General features: G+C 36.4%; 1 protein-coding gene across 19 annotated transcripts in view; it reads left to right on the top strand.

Moving 5' to 3' along the window:
* RALGAPA1 (Ral GTPase activating protein catalytic subunit alpha 1) overlaps positions 1 to 19,418 on the top strand; it is a 132,567-nt gene that overhangs the window by 11,844 nt on the left and 101,305 nt on the right. For all 19 annotated transcript variants that reach the window (XM_080594890.1, XM_080594877.1, XM_080594879.1 and 16 more), the window contains exons 2-12: positions 632 to 742; positions 1,230 to 1,279; positions 2,791 to 2,848; positions 3,386 to 3,429; positions 4,355 to 4,532; positions 6,119 to 6,234; positions 8,983 to 9,121; positions 14,479 to 14,687; positions 15,043 to 15,282; positions 17,329 to 17,520; positions 18,009 to 18,146. In XM_080594890.1, the coding sequence (XP_080451016.1) occupies positions 632 to 742; positions 1,230 to 1,279; positions 2,791 to 2,848; positions 3,386 to 3,429; positions 4,355 to 4,532; positions 6,119 to 6,234; positions 8,983 to 9,121; positions 14,479 to 14,687; positions 15,043 to 15,282; positions 17,329 to 17,520; positions 18,009 to 18,146 (1,475 nt within the window). The remainder of the gene's footprint in view (positions 1 to 631; positions 743 to 1,229; positions 1,280 to 2,790; positions 2,849 to 3,385; positions 3,430 to 4,354; positions 4,533 to 6,118; positions 6,235 to 8,982; positions 9,122 to 14,478; positions 14,688 to 15,042; positions 15,283 to 17,328; positions 17,521 to 18,008; positions 18,147 to 19,418) is intronic.

Genomic DNA, 19,418 nt, shown 5'->3' with positions numbered 1-19,418 from the left:
ACCACGCTGACTGTGAAAGACAATGCAAGAAAGCCGGGATATTGCAGAAATTGAATGTGTATTAGAAAATTTTGTGGCAGGATTTGTGATAAAATTGAATTGGGGGTACTGTAAATACTGTTTAAAATATTTAAACAGCCTCCCTGTTCCTGTGTGCTTCCCTGCAATTCTTCTGCTAGTTTCTAGTTTTTCTAGTTTTTCACAGTTAAATATCAGAGCAGGGACTGTGTTTTGGTTCAGTGAATGTATTGGTATGAAAGCATTAGAACAGTGGGTTTAAAATTAATCTAGATAAATCATTGTGTATTTCTTTGAGGATTTCCACACAAGTGTTCATAAGTACAGTGCTAGTATTGGTGGAATTCTGGTTCATCACGGGGGTTTGCAGGTGTTACAGTCATGCAAGAAGATGCTGTTCCCTGTTTTGAAGTTTGCAAGGCACTTATGGCATGCCATATGGAATTTCATTTGGCTTCTGCTTAAAAGAATGAAAACTTCAAGGACTTCTTTAGCAATAATAATTACTTTTTTTGTTTTAAATATCTCCTATTATTACTATTGGATAAAAGTATATTGTGGGTGACTGAATATCTGAAGAAGAATGAAAATGATCTTCTGTTCTGTTTTTCAGACAATGCGGAATCAATTGATCTCAAACAGTTTTTTGACGTACATTTCTCACATATATATTATGTGTTCTTTGAAAACTTTGTGACTATTGAAGTAGGTCTTAAACAAAAAGGTGGGTATTTCAAATAGAACACTTTTTTATGTCTTTGTGCTTCTGTGATCACAAATTGCATTAGGTATGCAGAAATACATGTAAGCACTAACGTGGCAAATAAAGGCAGAGCAACTAAAGATGCATGCAGTGTGGATTGAGGAAGGAGAGTTTATTCTCTGCCTGTTTTTTCAGTTTTGCAAAAGGAAGATTATTAAGATATTAGGCTTTTGGTGGTCTGCAGAATTACAGAAAGCTTTGCTTCACAAGATAGTGTGTAACTTAATCTCTGCTAACTGCTGATGCTATAATAGAAAGTTATATAAACTGTACATGTTTTACATCATAACAAATCAAAATATACTTCTGCTTTGTATTTGCAGAAGAAATACAAAATAATTCTTAAAGTTTTAGAAATGAATGTCTTTGTTTTATATGTTTAAGGATCTCTTTCAGTGTTCCTTAAATCTTGTTTTGGTATTTTCTATTTATTTTTAATTGCATCTAGGTCACAAGTCTCAGAGAGAAGAATTAGATTCTATTCTTTTTATTTTTGAGGTAAGATAATTTGAATATTCCTGAGTTTTTGACTTTGAATTTAGTCCTGTTGAATAGTAACAGTATAGCTATCCTGCAGTCACCTAGAAACATGCTTTATGCTTAACTGCATTCCCTTTTCCTTTTGCTTAGTGTTGAATATATGCGGTTAATGTAAAAAGAAAAAGAATTTGACTTGCTCTGTTTCAGGAAGGTATCTTAACGGAAGAAACACGTTTTCTACATTTGTGGATGGTTCCCAAGTTTGTTTTTGTGGTGGTGTTCCCCTCCCACTCCCCATGTATCATACACTTTGAAATTCTTATAAAAGTGATCTCTGATTACTCTTAATCTTTGGTTTTTGATTGCATGTTATCCCTGAGTTTGTTCTCATAATAATTAGATTGCTGCTGCAGAGCTAGTTTTTATAGGTCCCTTTTATTCTTGGAGACATCTATGATCTGAAAATAACACTTCACAATATCCTTACCAAAAGCATAGCCTGACTTAATTAAAATGATTTAGATTCTAACTGAATAAAATCAGACCATTTCAGATCAGAGATCATAATTTAGAAATAACTTAATGTCATTTTTCTTTTCTATTTTGATTGAAGTTTTTGATCATGGAATCAGGATTTTTTAAGAATACTTCATTGAAAGCTGCTGAACGCTTATTACAATGTTGGACACAGATTCAAGAGGGTTTTTTTGTTTTGGTTTGTTTTTTTTGTAATGTACGTTGGTGCTTAAAACTGTGGGGTTGGCTGTTAAAAGGAGAGTGAATCTGAAAAGAGCTAGTTTGTTTGTTCCCTGAATCCTGCATAAGGATCCAGGTCACCTGTATTAGGTGACCTGTGCTTTGGGAGTAATTGCACAGGCTTCTAGAAGGACAGGGCTAATAATCTGTTTGGGAAATCAGCTTGTTTACAAACTGTTAATGCCTTGGACATAAATATTGAAGTGCCTTTGTTACTGTTGTGTTTCCTACTATTTGAAAGATGGTATTGAATTGAAAGCTGCAGAGGTGTTAAGATTATTATTGCCCCACCTCTGCCCTTTTTTGTTTTGCTGGAGCTCTTTACCTCGCTGTTGAGAAGTCTGAAGCAAACGTTTGCCAGTGCCACAGAGACAAGTTCACAGCTGAACATGCTCGCTTAAGCCACTATAAAGGTGGAATTAGCCTAATAGAGCCTGTTGTGAACGGGGAAAGCTGAGACATTTGTCCCGTTCTGCTCCCAGTGCTGCAAGAAGTAATATCCAGCAGAGGCAGTGAAGCCAGATAAACCACGGTAACATCTGAAGTCTACAGGACTTGCTAGATAGCCCAAAGGCTCTGACAGACTTCTTAACTTTAGGAAGAGAATTATCTTGAAAGGACAGTAATGCTTCCAAAGAAAGCAGTGCGGAAACTTTCTAAATTAACCCTTCAGCTTCTGATCCGTGGCCTTGGTGAGAGTGCTTCTTAGCCTTCTGTTTGTGGTATCTGCAACATAGGTCTGTGGGTTCCATTTTGTTGTTTTTTTTTTGTAGAAAATTTTGCAACTCCTTCCAGAAAGGATTCATCAGAGATGGCAATTTCATAGCATTGGTAAGTTAATTTTCTTTTTTCATTTTTTTAATTTTATTTTTTATTAGTAGCTGTTTCACACTACTCTTTTCTTAGTTCGCACTACTCTTTTCATAAACCTGTAAGTGCCCTAACAGGGATTAAAGTCTTGAAAGAGTAGCAAGGTAGGGGGGTGGGGAAAAAAAGAGGCAGGGTGTGTATGTGTGGAATGAAACAACAACAAAAATCAACAATGTAGTAAGATGCTCTTCTAGGTACAAATAAAGTTGGGCTGTTGAGAAAGAACATTAATAACTATAATGTTAGAGTTACCCATTTATCTTTAATGTATACCTCCCAAAAAGTTATTTGGGAAAGATGTTATGGGTTATAAGGAAGGTATGAAAGGTGGTCTTTTTTTTTTCCTTCTGGCATTGAGAGAATTGCCTGAAGATAAAAAGTTCACCAAGATTAAACTGGAGATTGCCAAGGACTTGTTTAAAAGGTGTTATCAAGTCTGACCGAGAACTCTGACATCTTACTTGACAAAGAACAGCAACAAATTTTTCTTTTTTTCAGGGTTGATTTTAAAGAAGCTTCTTCATACTGGAAATTCATTAAAGGTATTTGAGAAAGTTATATACTAATTAATTTTGTCTAAAATGTTTAAAAACACTAGAATATAAGAGTGAATGTTTATGGTAAAATCACAGGAGTGTGGTCGTGACTTGTGTGTCATGAAGTAATTACTTTTAATCATTACCTTTACTTCAGTAGAACTACTCACAGTAGTAATGTGCTTATACAGAGTAGCCAAGAATTTGTGCAAGTGGTTGAAGGATTTTGTACTACAGCAGAAATAAGCCTTTATCATTTGTTGTTGGGGCAAAGAAACTGTTTTTGGAGCTGAGATTGTCTTAAAAGTGGAAGATTATCTAGGTCAAAGAGACTAATAGGTAGTGTAATAACAGTTGACCATGAGACAAAAGTTGCCCATGTAGTTTTGGTATAGCAGCAAACAACTGTGCCACTTCTCTGTAAACCATCTGCAGGCTTGATTGGCGCTGAAATTTTCCAGCGTGAGAGTCAGGAGCGGACTGTTCTAGGACTCCATCACCTCCCTTGAAGGAGGAATGAAAAAGGGTAGAAGGAGTCCTCCTGCTGCTGCAAAAAAAAAAAAAAAAAGCTCACTATGCTGTTTTAATTCACAAACATGTTTAGAAATCTTATGATGTTATTTGGATTTTCTGAAAATTTCAGATGGCTTCTTGCACTACTGTATTCAAGCAAATGTCTAGATGCACGCTGGTTTTCTTCCTCTTCTTTCAGGGAAAGCCCTATGAAAGACTCTGGGACAAACAGCAGTGCCAAGATGCCAGGGTTGTCCTTGCATTTCATCAAGGACCTGCAGATGTTCTAGCTTGGCTCTGCTAGTGGCCATACTGTCTGTCTATGTTCATCTTTTCTACCCTTCCCTTTCTTCTCCTCCTTCCAGGACATGTCAAAGTGCTTTGGGCCAAGCTAACTTGTTCCATTTTCTTTTTTAAGATACGTCGAGAGGGTGTACGTCTCTTTCTACTGTGGCTGCAAGCACTTCAAAATAACTGCAGTAGAGAACAATTATGGATGTTTTCTTGCTTAATTCCTGGATTTTCATCACCACAATCTGAATATGGTCCCCGAACACTAGATAATCTTATTAACCCTCCTCTTAATGTTCAAGAAAGTAAGTAATTTGATAACATTACTCAGTTCTTCACATAATTCAATTCTCAGCACAGAGCAGGAAAGTTGAAGCAGTGTTTGTACTCAGGAAGATTATGGATCTATTAATGTGTTTCCTGATAGTTTGAGGTTTTATTGAATATTAACACTGTCCTTTTTTGTTGTTGCTGGCTTTTCTTAAACATATGGCAATGGTAGCTCAGCACATGGTGGGTGAAAATAAATTGACCAATTTCATTTATTTTTTTAAGAATTACAAGCAGATGTTGCATCTACTGAAAACTTGCATAGGCATGCTCTGCTTGTGCTGAACTGTTGCACTTGCTTTGGCTTTATTCTAGGGGGTTAGAAAAAAATAGTAGTTTCTGCTATGGCTTTCAAGACAATAATGAGTTGTTAAGGCAACTTGTAAAACCAAACAGTTGATCTTCACACTGTGTCTGTGTATGACCAGGCAATTAAAGCTGCAATATTCTTATGGCTCAGAAGGCATTTTCCAAAAAAATTGCACCTTTTAAATTGCAGAAGATGAGGTCAAAAAGGTCTACATCATTGGAAAGGCTTGAGCATTCTGAGATAACCTTGTTACACTTTTTTTAATGCCAATATAATTGAGTGATCAATATTGAGTAATCAGTAGAGTAAGGGTGATTTTTTTTCTGTTACGATCTTTTTATAACAAATTTTCCTTTGTTCACTCTAGCAGTATCAGACACTTGTAGCTTTAGGGAAACTTGCTTCCTAACTCTACGTGTACCTGTTAGGATTTCAGGTTTATTGATGACTTGGAATTGGGTAGTCAAGTGCAAACTGTGCATTCACACAAATGCAAATAAGAAGCTAACCACTTTTTCTTCTGAGCAGAAGGTGCTGTTACTTTTTTCCCCATCTCTACCCAGTGCTTCAGAGCTGATGCAAGCATTGCTTATAGAAGCAAACAGTGTCTCCTTCATTGTTAATTAAATTTACTGAAGGAAAGCTGATGCTAGCTGCTGAATTTCAGCTCTGCAGAGAAAAGTTTGCTAGATTAAGTCCTGTTTTAGAGTTATCTTGTGTACGTATCTACAGCAGGAAAGGAGGAACAAATCTAAACAGGATGTAGGCAGCACAGAATTGCAGAGTACAAAGGGTGTAATGCAAATATGTAACTGCGGGATCAAGAATAAAATAAATACCTGTCTAGCTTCACTTTAGAGGCAAAGGAAGTATAAAGCTAAAACTTTATGCAAATTAACTGGTGAATTGCTAAATGAAGAAAATAATGAAAGATATAGAGGTTTGGCATTTGTAAAATACAAACATTACATTCCATTTTGGAATTTATGCAAATAATAAATTGATAACGCCTTTTGGAAAAATTGTGTTTTAACAGGTGGATTCCCAAGATGCATACGGAGAATGTATTTGTCTTCTGTATTTTTAGATATAAACCAACACAGAACTAATTTCTTACTTTAGTGAAATTTAGTAAGTTTGAGCTAGTATGTTTTGCCTGTAGGTGTCTGTACATTTCTACTTTCATTACTTGGTAGATATTTATGCATGGAAAGAAATGGTATAAATGTAGACCTGTTGTTTTTTTAATAGCTCAAGTGACTATAGAGGAAATCACTCCACTTGTTCCTCCGCAATCGGGAGATAAAGGACAAGAAGACTTAACAAGCTATTTCTTAGAAGCGCTTTTGAAATACATAGTAATTCAGGTATGTTCTATAGTTTTCAAACGAATAAATATGAAATAGCTAACATCTGTTTATTCATTACAAGGCGAATAATTCGCTATGAGCACTCCTTATATTGCAAGCATATATAAAGATAGTTTAACATCCCTCCCCATCCCACCAAGTCCTTCATAAAAAGCCCAGTCTCTTAGAAAATCCTCAGTTGTCTTGTGAACTGACCTTTCACCACCGGGTCCTGCATCAGATTGACGCATGGATTAAAAAACAGGCTTGTCAGTCATTGCAAGAAATGCAGATTCCAGCTCTCTTCCCATTTCTGTCTCCTCACCATGTTGTCTTCAACCAGTGAAAGGATCAACTAGGCCCTTCCTTATAGTGTAGGCTTCTTGATGGTCAGGGATTTTGTTTTTCAAACTAAGGGGAAACTGGTAACTGAAAGCACTGGATTTTTTTTGCTAAGGGTTTTAACAAGTCTGAGCAAACTTTTGCTGGCCTCTTTCCTAGGCTTATACGCAGGCTAGCTGGCAAAACCAAATGGAAATAGGATGTCAGACTCAGTGATCTGTAAAACTGGGACAGACAGTGTATCTGTGCTCAGCATCATATTTTTCCTCCATCTCTTTCCAGAATTGATGTTGTTACATGAGATTATATGTACAGCTTCTCCATTCTCTAATGGAAACTCTTAGCTACTGAAAAGTTCTAGTTATTAGAAATACGTTGGGGTATGTTAAGAGTCTGGTACAGAGGTTATGGCTTTCTAGCAAGAGCTTGTGTCTTTTTCTGATCTACGAGGTATGTACTGCCCAGATCTCGTGAGGATTGAGCTGTGACTCTTGTAGCTATCTTAGCTGTACTTTCTGGGGCTTTAGTTCTAGGAGACTTGTAAACCTAGGTGTAATACAGTATGCTACACAGAGTTTGGGGTTACTGGTACAGCTGTGCAAGTGAACCTTTTCAAAACAGAAGCAGTGGGAAGCAGTAAGTATTTGGAATGCTTCAGATCTGACAAAGCTATGCTTGAAAGTAACTGCACTGATGAGATTATACTCACTTAGTGGCATTGCTTTGTGAAAACTAGGTAATAAGATCATACATGTCCCAAGCTACCTAGAAGGCAGATTATAGAACTAAACAGTGAACAGAAAATAAAGGCTTGAGTAAGTATCTAGTCCACAGCACGCAACTTGAGTGTCTCTTACTACCTCACACTGTCTTTCCCTTTGTACTTTAACACTTCTGTGATCTTTGTCAGTATTTCAGATGCTTAAGACAGGGCATGGCAGGAGCTCCTATCAAAAGCTGTTTGGCTAAGCTATTAGTATATAATTAGTTTGCTGGCCAGTTAGCACACTGCTTCAAAGCCTGCTCTGCTGTTATGCTCAGCAAACTGCTTGGCTGTATGACAGTCTGTAGGTGTTCCAGGGCACTGACCTTCTCGGTCAGAATTACAAAGCAGAACCCAATGGGAGACCAATCTATAAGTTCCTCATGCTTTTAGAGGTTATGCTAAAGTGGCTGGACAGTGGCACAGATACTATCAAAATAGAGTATAACATTTCATGACTTGATTTTATCTGTCTTCCTGTGTGAACTCACAGTACTGGAATAATATGCAGCCTCATGTAATTGCTTCCAGCATCTCCAGCATTGAATAGAGGCCATCATACTTGTGGTCTGTAGCTTAATGATGACTGTTAACTTCGACTAAAATTACCCCCTTACATTCTTGAAGAGAACTGTCCTCCCTCTAGTAAAGTGGTAGCATTACATCTAAATTTAGATGTTGTTCAGACAAGTGTCACAGAACTTATTCGCTGTGTGAATGCTGGAGTCTTCTGCTAAAGTTTTTTTAGAAGCACGGAAAATTTCAAGATGAATAGCTACCTTTTTGGTATTTAATACTGCTAAAAGGACTTCAGGTTACTAATTCCTGTGTGTTAGTCACCTATTCTGTTGACTGTTTTGGGGTGTGTGTATGTACGTGTGTTCCATCCTAAAGGCTTATTGTCATGAAAATTTATCATTAATAAAACTGTGGACTTGGAGGAAGGAATAGGGTGTGTTTGGAGAAGGTGCTTTCCTGAAAACTTCCTTTAATTTATTTGTAGTAGACTGTACACAACTCTGCAGACAGATGCATTCTTCAGGACAAAAACAGAAACTGGATATTGAGTTTATTATTGAGAAGAACTTATGCTTTTCAATAGGAAAACATTTTGTAATGAGGAGGGCTTAGCACTCATAATCCAAAAGCAGATCTGTATAATTCAACTTTAAAGTTGTACCTTCTAATTGCAATTGACAAATTGGGTTGTTTCATATTGCCAAACGCAGAGATGAATCCAAATATCTATTATAACGAATACAAGGACAGTTGTTAGTCAAAATGTGTTAAAACAAATTGTCAAAACAGATGTTAAGAGTAGCATGGGTAATTGTCCTTTTCTTATGAATATTTTGAAATATTAAAACCAAACAATTAGTTTGACTTTATTTCCTGACTTACCTAATATGACCATAAAAACAGATGCATTTCTGTTGGTTTCGATATTTGATGTGTTTAAGTTCCTTTTAAAGGGAAACAGTCTTTGCTTCATTGAAATTTACCAGCTAATTTCTGTTTCTACCCTTTTAAAAAGTGTTTATTAAAATATGATATTGTTCCATAGAAATAATGTATAAAGAAACAATTTCATCAGTCATCTTTCTCTTCTACTTCTAGATGTTTACTTTATCCAACAGATGTTTTCTTCTTTTGCTTTTAAGGTTAAGAGTTTAGAATGGAAGAGCAAGGAAAACCAGGAAAAGGGATTTTCATTTTTATTCTCAAATTTTAAGAAATATTACTTGCCTTCTATTTTCCCAAACATCTGTAAGGAGACCAGCTTATATAACCCTATACTTGGTAAGTGTTAACACAGCTGATAAAATCATTACATTTTCTCTAATACAGAATATGGCAAAGCAGTTTTTTTGATTGAGTCACATTGCCTGTAAAGAATATTCTCCAAAAGTGCTCCTTATGAAAGAACATGTTATGGTTTCAGTTTTGTGGTTCTCAGTTCTCTATTTGTGGAAGCACCTGAACACTTCAATAGTTTGAGTCAATCTTACTGTATTAACCTGATTCAGGTAAATTAAATGTTGTAAAATGGTTCTTTAATGTGGTCTCTTGTTGATGCAAGTTATGCTCAGAAGAGCATTCTGTTGAGATAAGAGGTTTAGTGTGCTGTTCTTTGGGGGATGTTGGCTTTATCTGTACAGAATCAGTGTTTGGATCATACGATGCTTGCTCAAGTTTTCAGTCAGGGCAAAGTTGGTTACATTTTTGTATTAACTGTCTTTTGTCAAGAGCTTGCAGTAGGAGGAAGAAGCGAGGTTTTAACACCGTCTTTAAGCGGATCATGCTAAAATGCATCTTTCCATATAAAGACTGGAATTCTAGGTGTTTGCTAAGCAAACCTAACTAGAGTGTTGTTTAGAGGTTTTTAGCCCATTCTGAACTAGGATGTTGTTTGCATATCCTGATTTTGCTGTCTCACGTTTGCATGCACCCATGCACAAATTCTTGTAAGCCAACGGAGTTGAAGACTCTCGTTTGTGAAAACAATATCATCAACTCAGGCTTTCAGCTGCCATTTTGTTGCCTGAATAATATGGGTACCTTACTGTTCTTCTTGCATATTGATGCAGTGTCTCGTAAGGATTAATAGCAATCTCTCCGGCCACAATTCCAACTTCTAAAATCAAGTTGTCAGAAGCATGTTGAAAAGGTCTTTCTTTCTGCCAGTCCATGTACATGTATTTGGATTATGGCCTTCTGCAGAGATGAGTGTTTCAGAAACCTGGGATGGGTGTTTTCCTGGGAAAGACAAACAGTGGACCTTCTCATCTAAGGGAGAAGAAACAATATAAATCCAGTTCTACATAACTGTAGAAGAAAAGTCATGTGAAGATACTGAAGAGTTTCCGTGTTGAAATGGCTACAAGTAGAATGATAGCAATGCTGGGATAGCAAATCTACTTCTGCTTGAAGTCCTGGAACAACATACGTGGAGCCAATTTCTTTCCGTGGAGGTCTTGATTGAATCTTCCACAGAAGTGCTACTGTAGTCCTTTCTTTCTGTGAACCATAAACAAGAACCTTCCACTGTTTTGAACAATGGGGAAGAAGAAGAAATGGGCTCAGATCTCCAAAACTACTGTCAGTACCTTAAACTGTGCAAAGTCAGAGGCAATTCTGAGGATCTGGGGGAAAAGAACAGTAATGAAGGCAACAGAAACATTGGTAAGTGGGATAGGATTTTCTCCTTTCTGAAATTCTTCTCTGGCATGCCTCTCCCCACCCAATTTGAAAACAATCCTGTATCTGCCTGTTATGAACAAAATTGATAGCTCTTTCAGGCAGAAAGCAGTGCAAACCTTGACACAGAGCATGCTGCTGAAAACCAAATTATTTTTATGCTACTCACCTAATATTTAATTTAGGAAAAGTCACAAGATACAAATTAAAACAGTAGTTTTACTAAGCAAGCATTAATACAGGGGCTTTGCTGGAGATGGTATATTGGGTGCAGATTTTTTTGTTGTTATTAAGGCAGCTTTACAGATACACATATCAGTTACAGTAATGGACATTCCAGTTACAGGAAGCTAACAGTATGCCTCCTCCAAATTCCTTCATGAATCTCACAAGCTTAGAAGAGCAGTACAGTACAGGAGTATGGATTTGTTTTGACTGTCTTTTAACATATATTTAGACTCAGTAATATGTCCTTTGGAAACTTTAGTAAGAGCTATGGTTACAATAGTTAGACTTCAGGGGAATTCTAACTTCCATCATTGTAATGGTACATATCTGTTCCATTTCTAAGTCATTTAGGAGGGCTCCTTCATTTACAGGTAAACAAAAAAGTAGGCTGCCATATGGCTCTCTTAAGCTTGTTATTGACTTACAAAGTAAGCATGGTCAGAACTGCAAGTGTCTGCTATTACAACTGTGTTTTTTTCTAGCTTTTTCATTTTCTGCCCTGTGTATGTGTTCCGAAACATCTTGTCCTTTTGAACACAAGCTTACACAAAGTTCCCCGGGGGGCAGGACAGAATGGAAAAATGGAAAGTTGGGGGAAGGAAATATTTTCTCTTGTGTTATTTGAGTCAATCTAGTAAACTTCTGTTTTACTTTGGTTTTAGGTCAGTGCCCTCACCTGGAGCCTTCACAGAAATGTGCAAATACAAGAAACAGTTGAAGGAAGATAGATTTGAGAAGCAGCTGCAGCACATAATCCAGTTGAGAGGAAATGTGTATAGAGAAGATGTTCTGAGAAGATACCATGAAACTACAGAAGGAGACAGTGTACCGCAAGGACATGTTTACTGCATGTCTCCTGGTTGTCCTTTTGAAAATACTGTCTAGGTGCTGTTGCTGCATAGCCAGTATTGCAGCCTTCACACTGTACTGAATGCTAATAGATACCAGAGAGAACTGATTTTTGCATCTTTTTTACTGCACTACCAGGCGATTCCTTTTTTTCACTTACTGTGCTGTTATATATGCTGCTGTGTAAGATGTTAATTTTTTTAGTATTCTTCCTAAGCTGCTGTCTTCCACAGAATGAAAACAATGCACTGTCTTTTGTTTGTATTAAATAAAACATTTGTAAACAGTTTAAAAGTATTCTGTGCATTTGTAACTTAATTTTATGTGGTTGGTATGCAAGAGTCACGTAGTTTTTCTGCTTTTTTTCTCTAAAAATAATGTTTCCATTAGAAGCAGTTGATGTTATTTTAAAGTGTGTTCTGGAAACAGTCATCTGTTAGCAGCACCAGGATGAGATTGTCACTCCTTTCGTATGTGTGTGTTGAAATGACACTGAGATATACCAGCCTGGATATCCTCTATGCTGGTGCTAGCTGTTGTGATGTGCATGTGTAATGTTAACAGGGAGACCTTTACAGCATGATGGCAAGTAGCCTGTGTTCACTTTAGACACCTAGAAGTGTATATGCCTGTCAGAAGACAATCAGCTACTATCTAGGCAATTATTTCTTTGCTGCTGTCCAGATTTGTTCCTCTTGAATTATGACACCGTAACCCAGCAGAAATTGTGCTGAATCCCTTTCAAACAAATGAACACAAAAAACTCAACTGTTGGCTTGGCGTTAGGAAGATATAGTCGGGAAACAACTTTATATTATGCGGTGTGACTACTTTGCATCTTCTTTGATTTCAAGCATAACTGTTTTTGAACTGCCTTCTGGCCTACTCAAAGATTGTAAAACCATGGAACATATCTCACTACTTAGCTGCATACCGTAGAAAAGTTGAGACAGTGCTGAAATACCGCTCTGCACAATCAGTCTCTCTTCATATCTGAACAGGACCATCATTTTCCTTGCCTTCTGTTTTGTCTTTTTGTTGTTTGCTTTTGTGAGGGAGGGGGAGGTTGCATGGTATTCCCAGATAAAAGTTGTGATACTGAAATGCCAGCAGTAGGGTATGTTCTGACTGCACACGTCATCTTCAGTCCTCGGACAGATTTTCATCAACTCCTTGTATTGGAGAAGATCTCATACTTGCCCTTCTACGCTGAAGAACCAGGAATAAAGTTGGCACACTGCTCCAGAGAAATGCCATGCATATCCAGGAGTCTTGTAGTCGCTTCAGATTGTTAATGATTTGTATCACAGCAGTGTTCTACACTCTGTATTGGGCTGTGAAACCCAGAGATGGCTTTTGCAGTATTGAGGTAGCTGATACATGCCTGGAGTTTCACTGGGATGTTGATGCATGTCCTTGCAGAAATGTAGACTATGCACCATTTAAAAAAAAAAAAAAAATCAAACAACTGTTCTTCTTTCCCCACCCTGTGTTTTTGTAACACTTTTACTGCAGATGTCTTCCAAGTTGGGTTTTCAAGAACTGTCGCTCTGTTTTTTTCTGTATCAGATTCAGGAATACCACTGGTACCATCAGCATCTTTGTCACTACAGGAGTAGAAAACCAGAAGGTGTACACTATTCTGAAGCATTGCATAGAACATGGGATGGAGAAAAGGGAATTGTAGATTTAGAAACCCCAAATGACCACAGTTCTTTCAGAGCTGGATTGTCATCCTACTGGGCATCGTTCGTTGTGTTTCTCGCAATCCAGGATGGGAGTTAGTGCTGTTAGAATTGTGTTTTAGCTGAATCACATGAAGTTGTATGTGCTCTTGTTCTGGCAGCAAAGTCCACCAAAATTATCTGGTGCAAATGTGGCATTAGATGAAGCTGTGAGACTCAAGTGGCTTTGGAGAAGAATTTTTCACCGTCCTATTACTCATCTTTCACCTATTTCAGAGCCAGAAGAGGCTGTTTTTATTGCAGCTGCTTTTAAAATGCAGTTTGGAATTAAGGCTATCCCCTTATAGGCATGATTAGATGTTAGGATCTGTATTAGTAAACAACTGATGACCCTTATCTCTAACTACATGGCTTAACTGTGTGTTGCTGCAGACAGAGAGATTTCTAAGACTGCATTAGAAAATTTAATGCATTGCTTCTGAACCGCATCTGTTTTCCCACTAGGTTTGGTATTAGGATGTAAGTGATTTACAGGGTTCTTCAAAGTCTGTAAAGTTGGTATGAGTCACAGATAAGTTGTTGCTTAGTAACTTAGCTATAAACACTTATTAAAAAAATAAAAAAATTGACATTACCTTCATTCTATATGAAAACGTTTTTCTTGTATAGGCTGCATTCTAGTGTAGTTAATAGTTATTTTCCTACTTAGAACTGCTTTGTAGTTTTCAGTGCACGTGTGAAGTAGTTCGTTGTGCTATTGGATGAGTTTGCTGAAGTTTATCTTTAAATATTAAATGTAGTGCGTAGCTTAAAAAAGGCTTAAAACATTATAAGAATGTAAAAATGTTTTAACTTATTTTAGGGGAAAAAACTGCAAACAAGGCAATGAGGCTATACGAATCACTTTCCAAGGAAAATTAAAGGCTTTGTAATAGCAGAAACTTATTGCTGTCTGTTGGACTACAGATATAGTCTCTCTCTGGGAAGAAATTACAACCTTTTGAAGCTGTATAGCCTAGTCTTGGGATTATCTATATCATAGCCATTTAGGCACATCTTGGGATGATATGTGCAACAGCAAATATTAAAAAAAACAGAATCTCTGAACGTTCACTATGTATTCGTTATGGTTTTCAGATTTCTTACACACATAGTTTTCTCTCTGCATGTATTTTAAAATGTTGCATTTCATTACAGATATACCACAGATGAGACCAAAGCCACACTATGTAATGGTTAAGAAAGATGCTGAAACCAATGAGGCAATATATTGCACAAAGGAACCTTTTATTAAGGCTCGTGTTATTGTCATTCGGTGGTTGGTGTCTTTCTGGCTTGAGCCAAAACCTCATGCAGGACCTCATATTCCTGGGATGGAAGGTGAAAATGTGCCAAAGAATATACAGGTAAAATCAAATATGCAAAGTTTTCTTCTTTTCATGTGTTTGTCTTAATTGTATTCTCAGCAGCATGTAATCCTCTGATAATTATAACTGATGAGGAATTGGAAAAAGGAATTTCTAAACAATTTTTCTGCATATGAATTCAGTTTAGAAGGATTTGCTGTACTTTAAAAAAATAAATCTGCTAAACATTTGGGTTTTAATCAAGTAGAGGTAAAAATCTTTGAAACGCACTGTATCTTGTCTTTTTTTGAATTCTTTGTACTGTTTTAAATTATTCTTGTATGCGATTTAAATTTTATGTTCACATTGTATTGCTAAAATTCGTTTTGGAACTTCTCTTTAATTTTTGTTTCAGAGAGCAGCTGCTAGCATGGCTTCAAGGGAAGACAGCAAAAGTGACAGCACTGATAAGCAGGACAGAAATGCAGAGCCAGAACAATCTCATTCTAATACAAGTACTCTGACAGAGAGAGAACCAAGTTCTTCCAGCCTCTGCAGTATTGATGAAGAACATTTAACTGATATTGAAATTGTCCGCAAAGTCTTTTCTTCTAAAAGAAGTAATGTTAATTTTCTAACTGAGATTTTTCGACAGGTAAAGAACCTGCTTTAGAATGCAAGAATATTGACTATTATACTGTATACGATGTCAGAGTTTTTTCAAGTGTATTTGCTAACCAGAACATTATATGAGTATATGTTTTTGTCATCTTGCCTTTAAAATTAAAGCATTAGAAAATATTTCAGATTTTTTCCCTTTTAATCAGAATATCTCCAATTCCTGATTTCTCTAATTCTATTTATTTCCTAACCGGCTTTAGAGCGTTTAACTTGGACTTTACAGTTCCCTATAGACAGGAATGTTTGATCTTTTCATGCATCAACCCCATAGCTATTAGAGCTCATAACCAAATGTAAAAATAAACCTGCTGTAGGAGTCTGCAGCTGTTCAAGAGCTGTTTTAGGAGCAGTCAAATGCCCTTACCTTGACAGCATTCATCAGAAGAGTGAGACAGATGGCTACAGAAGGTAGCATTCTGCTTCTGACTTCACTGCAACCACAAGTGTTAGCTAAGTGTACTCAAAATAGTGTTTTTCAGATGTAAACTTTAATAAATAAATTGAAATTAAGAACATATGCCAGAATACTGAGTCTTTCCTATAATACAAAGATACTTAGCTTTGAGTTCAAAGCAGAAAAATGGAACTAAGTAGATTTTCTGTATGTCCCAGAGAATAGAACAAAAGGTGAAGAGGTTTTTCTGAATAAAATTAAAGAAAAATACGCTAACTTTCAGTTGAAGTGCAAGATGCTAATTGCTTTAAACAATATAAAACTAAACATGCAAAATCTCCAGTATTTCTGGATGAAAGGGTTATTTTTGAATGAGGTGAATGTCAGAAGCATATCCACTGAAACTTATCCATCAGAAGCTTAACCACATCCCATGTGTTGAAGAACTTGGACACATTACTGAAGGAGATAGCAGAGTTACCAAATTTAGACTGCCACTCGGGTTGACAGAGCCCGAGGCATTGAATGTAGATTCAAAATTATTGATACATCTATTTACAACCCTTTCGTTTTTTTTTCTTCACACTTCATTTTAATGGGTTTCTTCTTTTTCTTCACACTTTTTAGCTTGATACTCAGATGACACATCCATTTCTGGAGAGAGAGCATATTGTTTGTGTCAAGTGGGCACTACTTAAAGGAGTCAGTGAGTTTTCAACATTCACACCGTGGGCTCCATAAAACAATGTGTTAATGTAGTTTATCTGTTCTTTTTTTCTTTTTTTCTTTTTTTTTAATACAGTTAGGTCATCATGGTCTTTGGTAAATGCATTTGTAGTTCGTTGAAACCTGACTAATGTTAAAAGTTCCTGATATCTGACTACTTGTTACCAGTACAGCAGGTACATAAAACCTCCTGAAGAGGGCAGAAATTGGCCGTCACACTGACTCAAATGCATTATTTTTAAAAATAATAATTTTGAAATCTTTTCAGGGAGTCAAGCTACTGTTTTGAATCTCATCTAGATAAAAATAAGATATGTGCCTACCTAGTAATGTATAACACTTAAATCAGTTCTAAATGACAAAATTTCAACTCCCCTCTTCCAAGTCCTCTGAATCAAAGGTGCTGTAGTAGAAACTTCTGCTCACTTGTTTTGCATGCTTTTGATGAGTGTTTGTGCTCTAATTTCAGCAGTTCTGGGCACTGAGTAGATCTGCCTGTACAGATTCTCATATCTGTCTCTTTGGCAGTGAAGTTTTCAATTTACTTTGTTGACAAGTTTTCTTGTTAAAACTTTTTCTCCATTGCCTGTGTGCACACTTTCAGATTTCAGATGAAGAAAGCGAGCTAACATTTAGGTTCAGGAGTAATTTACTCGTTCAGATCCTACAGCGGTTGTAAGGTTTTTTTTGTTTGTTTGTTTGTTTGTTCTCTTATGCCTTAGAACCTGGCCATTACAGAGCACTAGTTTAGTACTTATCTTGATGCTTCTTGACTTTATAAGTACACTTTGTACTTAAAACTGTTCAATTCTAATTACAGCTTGAAGCCACGTAGTTTAGTTCCAACTTGATATCAAGTAATGTAACTGGGCTTTTGTTTGTTTCTGTTTCTACTCCCAGGCATTTCTGTTGCCAATATGTGAAGCCGCTGCCATGAGGAAAGTGGTAAAGGTTTATCAGGAATGGATTCAGCAAGAAGATAAGCCCTTATTCATGAAAGAACCTGAAGAAATAATGCAGTGTACAGCTGTAGATTGTGATGAAAATGTTGTAGACCATAATTCATCAGAGAAGGCAAAAGAAAGAGAAGAGGTAAAATATTGTTGGTTACTCTTTGTGCATCTTTTACACAGTAGACAGAGGCAGAGACCAATTGGCCTTCTCAACAGACTATAAGTGGTTTAGTTGGGTGTTACAGCATGTTGAGGGGAATGAAACAAAGGTAATTAAACAGCGTATATATGTGCTACCGATTTGTTCCATTATCTGTAGATATTTATGTGGCTATTTAAATTTAAAGAAATCATATAGATTTATAAACTACTTCCAAGATATGGTTTATACAGTATGCCAACTTTCAGCTGTGTAAAAATTATATACAAATAAATGGGTAAGAAGAAATAGTAATTACTTTATCCAGATACTTTAAAATAATTGCTACAAACACCTTTAAACATGATGTTCTCTTTAAGATGTATCTGTCTGACATGTATTATCTATTACATCCTTTGTCCTTTAATGTAAAACAAAAACTACCTGTCAACAGATCAACGGGATTTTAAGAGCAAAATATTTTTCAGGAAAAAGGTATGAACTCCAGTCATGTTAGAAATTCAAACTGGGCAAGAAATGGCTGTTACCAAGACACTTTGCATAAACTGTCCGAAATTGATACTGAAGAGCAAAATGTACGAGCTGGAGTGCAGTCAGTATTGCAGGTATGGAATGAACTTGATATCTAATTTTCAGCCTAATAGTAAAGATCATGGTATCAGTATATGAAAGAGTAGAATATAGCATAATACTCTTGCAAAGGCATCCCATGCCCCTTCAAAGCATCTCCAAATTCTGTAAATTATTTTAGATATAATCAAAAGTATATAATTTGAGGTTCTTTGAAATGCATTTATGGTCATAGAAAATATGTGCATTTTATGTATAATATGTACACACAAACTTACATTGTGGTGTGTATATGACTGTAGCCTTCTATCCAAAAGAAAATTTATTCTAAACCAAACAGGTGTATATTTACTACTATTTACTACTCCATTGTCTGCACTTGAATTATGGGTTACCATCCCAATTAGAATTCAAAGTTTTTACTGTAGCTTGAATGATTTCCTATAATGCTGTACACTGCTAAATATAAAAATAAACTTTGTAACTGAAATGACTTTTTAATTCAAACTTTATAACAATTTAACCTTCATAATCTTTGCATACAATGACTGTGTAGAATATGTATGACGTGCTTCTAGGAAAGGAATGAAGAGTCTTTGTCCATTTGCAATGTATTTTTAAGGTTCAGTCGTCTGTGAATGTCTGGGAGATTCTTCATGTTGAAGTTTTTCTAGACAGAGGTTCATTTGACCAGCGAATATCTTCTTTAGCCAGAAACAGAATCAAGACATTCTGTCCCAGCACAGTGTCTGAATTTGAGAGGTTTCCGGACCTAGAACCACATTTGCCATTTGCTGTGAATGAAGAATCCAAGACTTCTATCTTAAGTTTTCTTCCCATTTAATTCTTGCATAGGCTTATTTCTAGGCCCTTCAAGGAGGGTAGGTTCATTAGCTAAAGCAAGTAACTTTTAAGTGCATACTAATAGTTTTTAATCATTAAACTCCAAAGCTCTCAGTAGAGGGAGATTACAAGTGTAGATCCAATGATTTCATGAACATGTGGATTAAGAAAGACAAATAAATTGGAGATCTAGAGCTGCCTGTGATTTAAATATTTCCTAACCTCACATGAAAATGTAACAGCACTTTAGTAGTAGGTCCTGTAACTTCTGAAGGGTCCATGCCTGCTTTGGTTTCATTGTTTTCATTCTAAAAGCCCTAATTCACTGTCCACTGAAGTCAGTGGAAAACTTGCTAATATTTAATAACATTGAAATCATTCAGCCTTAAGAAGGCTTGTTCACCAGAGGATAGAGTCCAAATCCAGCCTGTCATAATACTCTTTACTAGATCTTTTTTTTTTTT

The sequence above is a fragment of the Anser brachyrhynchus genome (assembly GCF_964034855.1).
Source record: "Anser brachyrhynchus genome assembly, chromosome: 5".
In the NCBI taxonomy this organism is placed as follows: domain Eukaryota; kingdom Metazoa; phylum Chordata; class Aves; order Anseriformes; family Anatidae; genus Anser; species Anser brachyrhynchus.
Note: the sequence above shows the minus strand (reverse complement) of the source record. Positions and strands in the feature narration are given on the sequence as shown.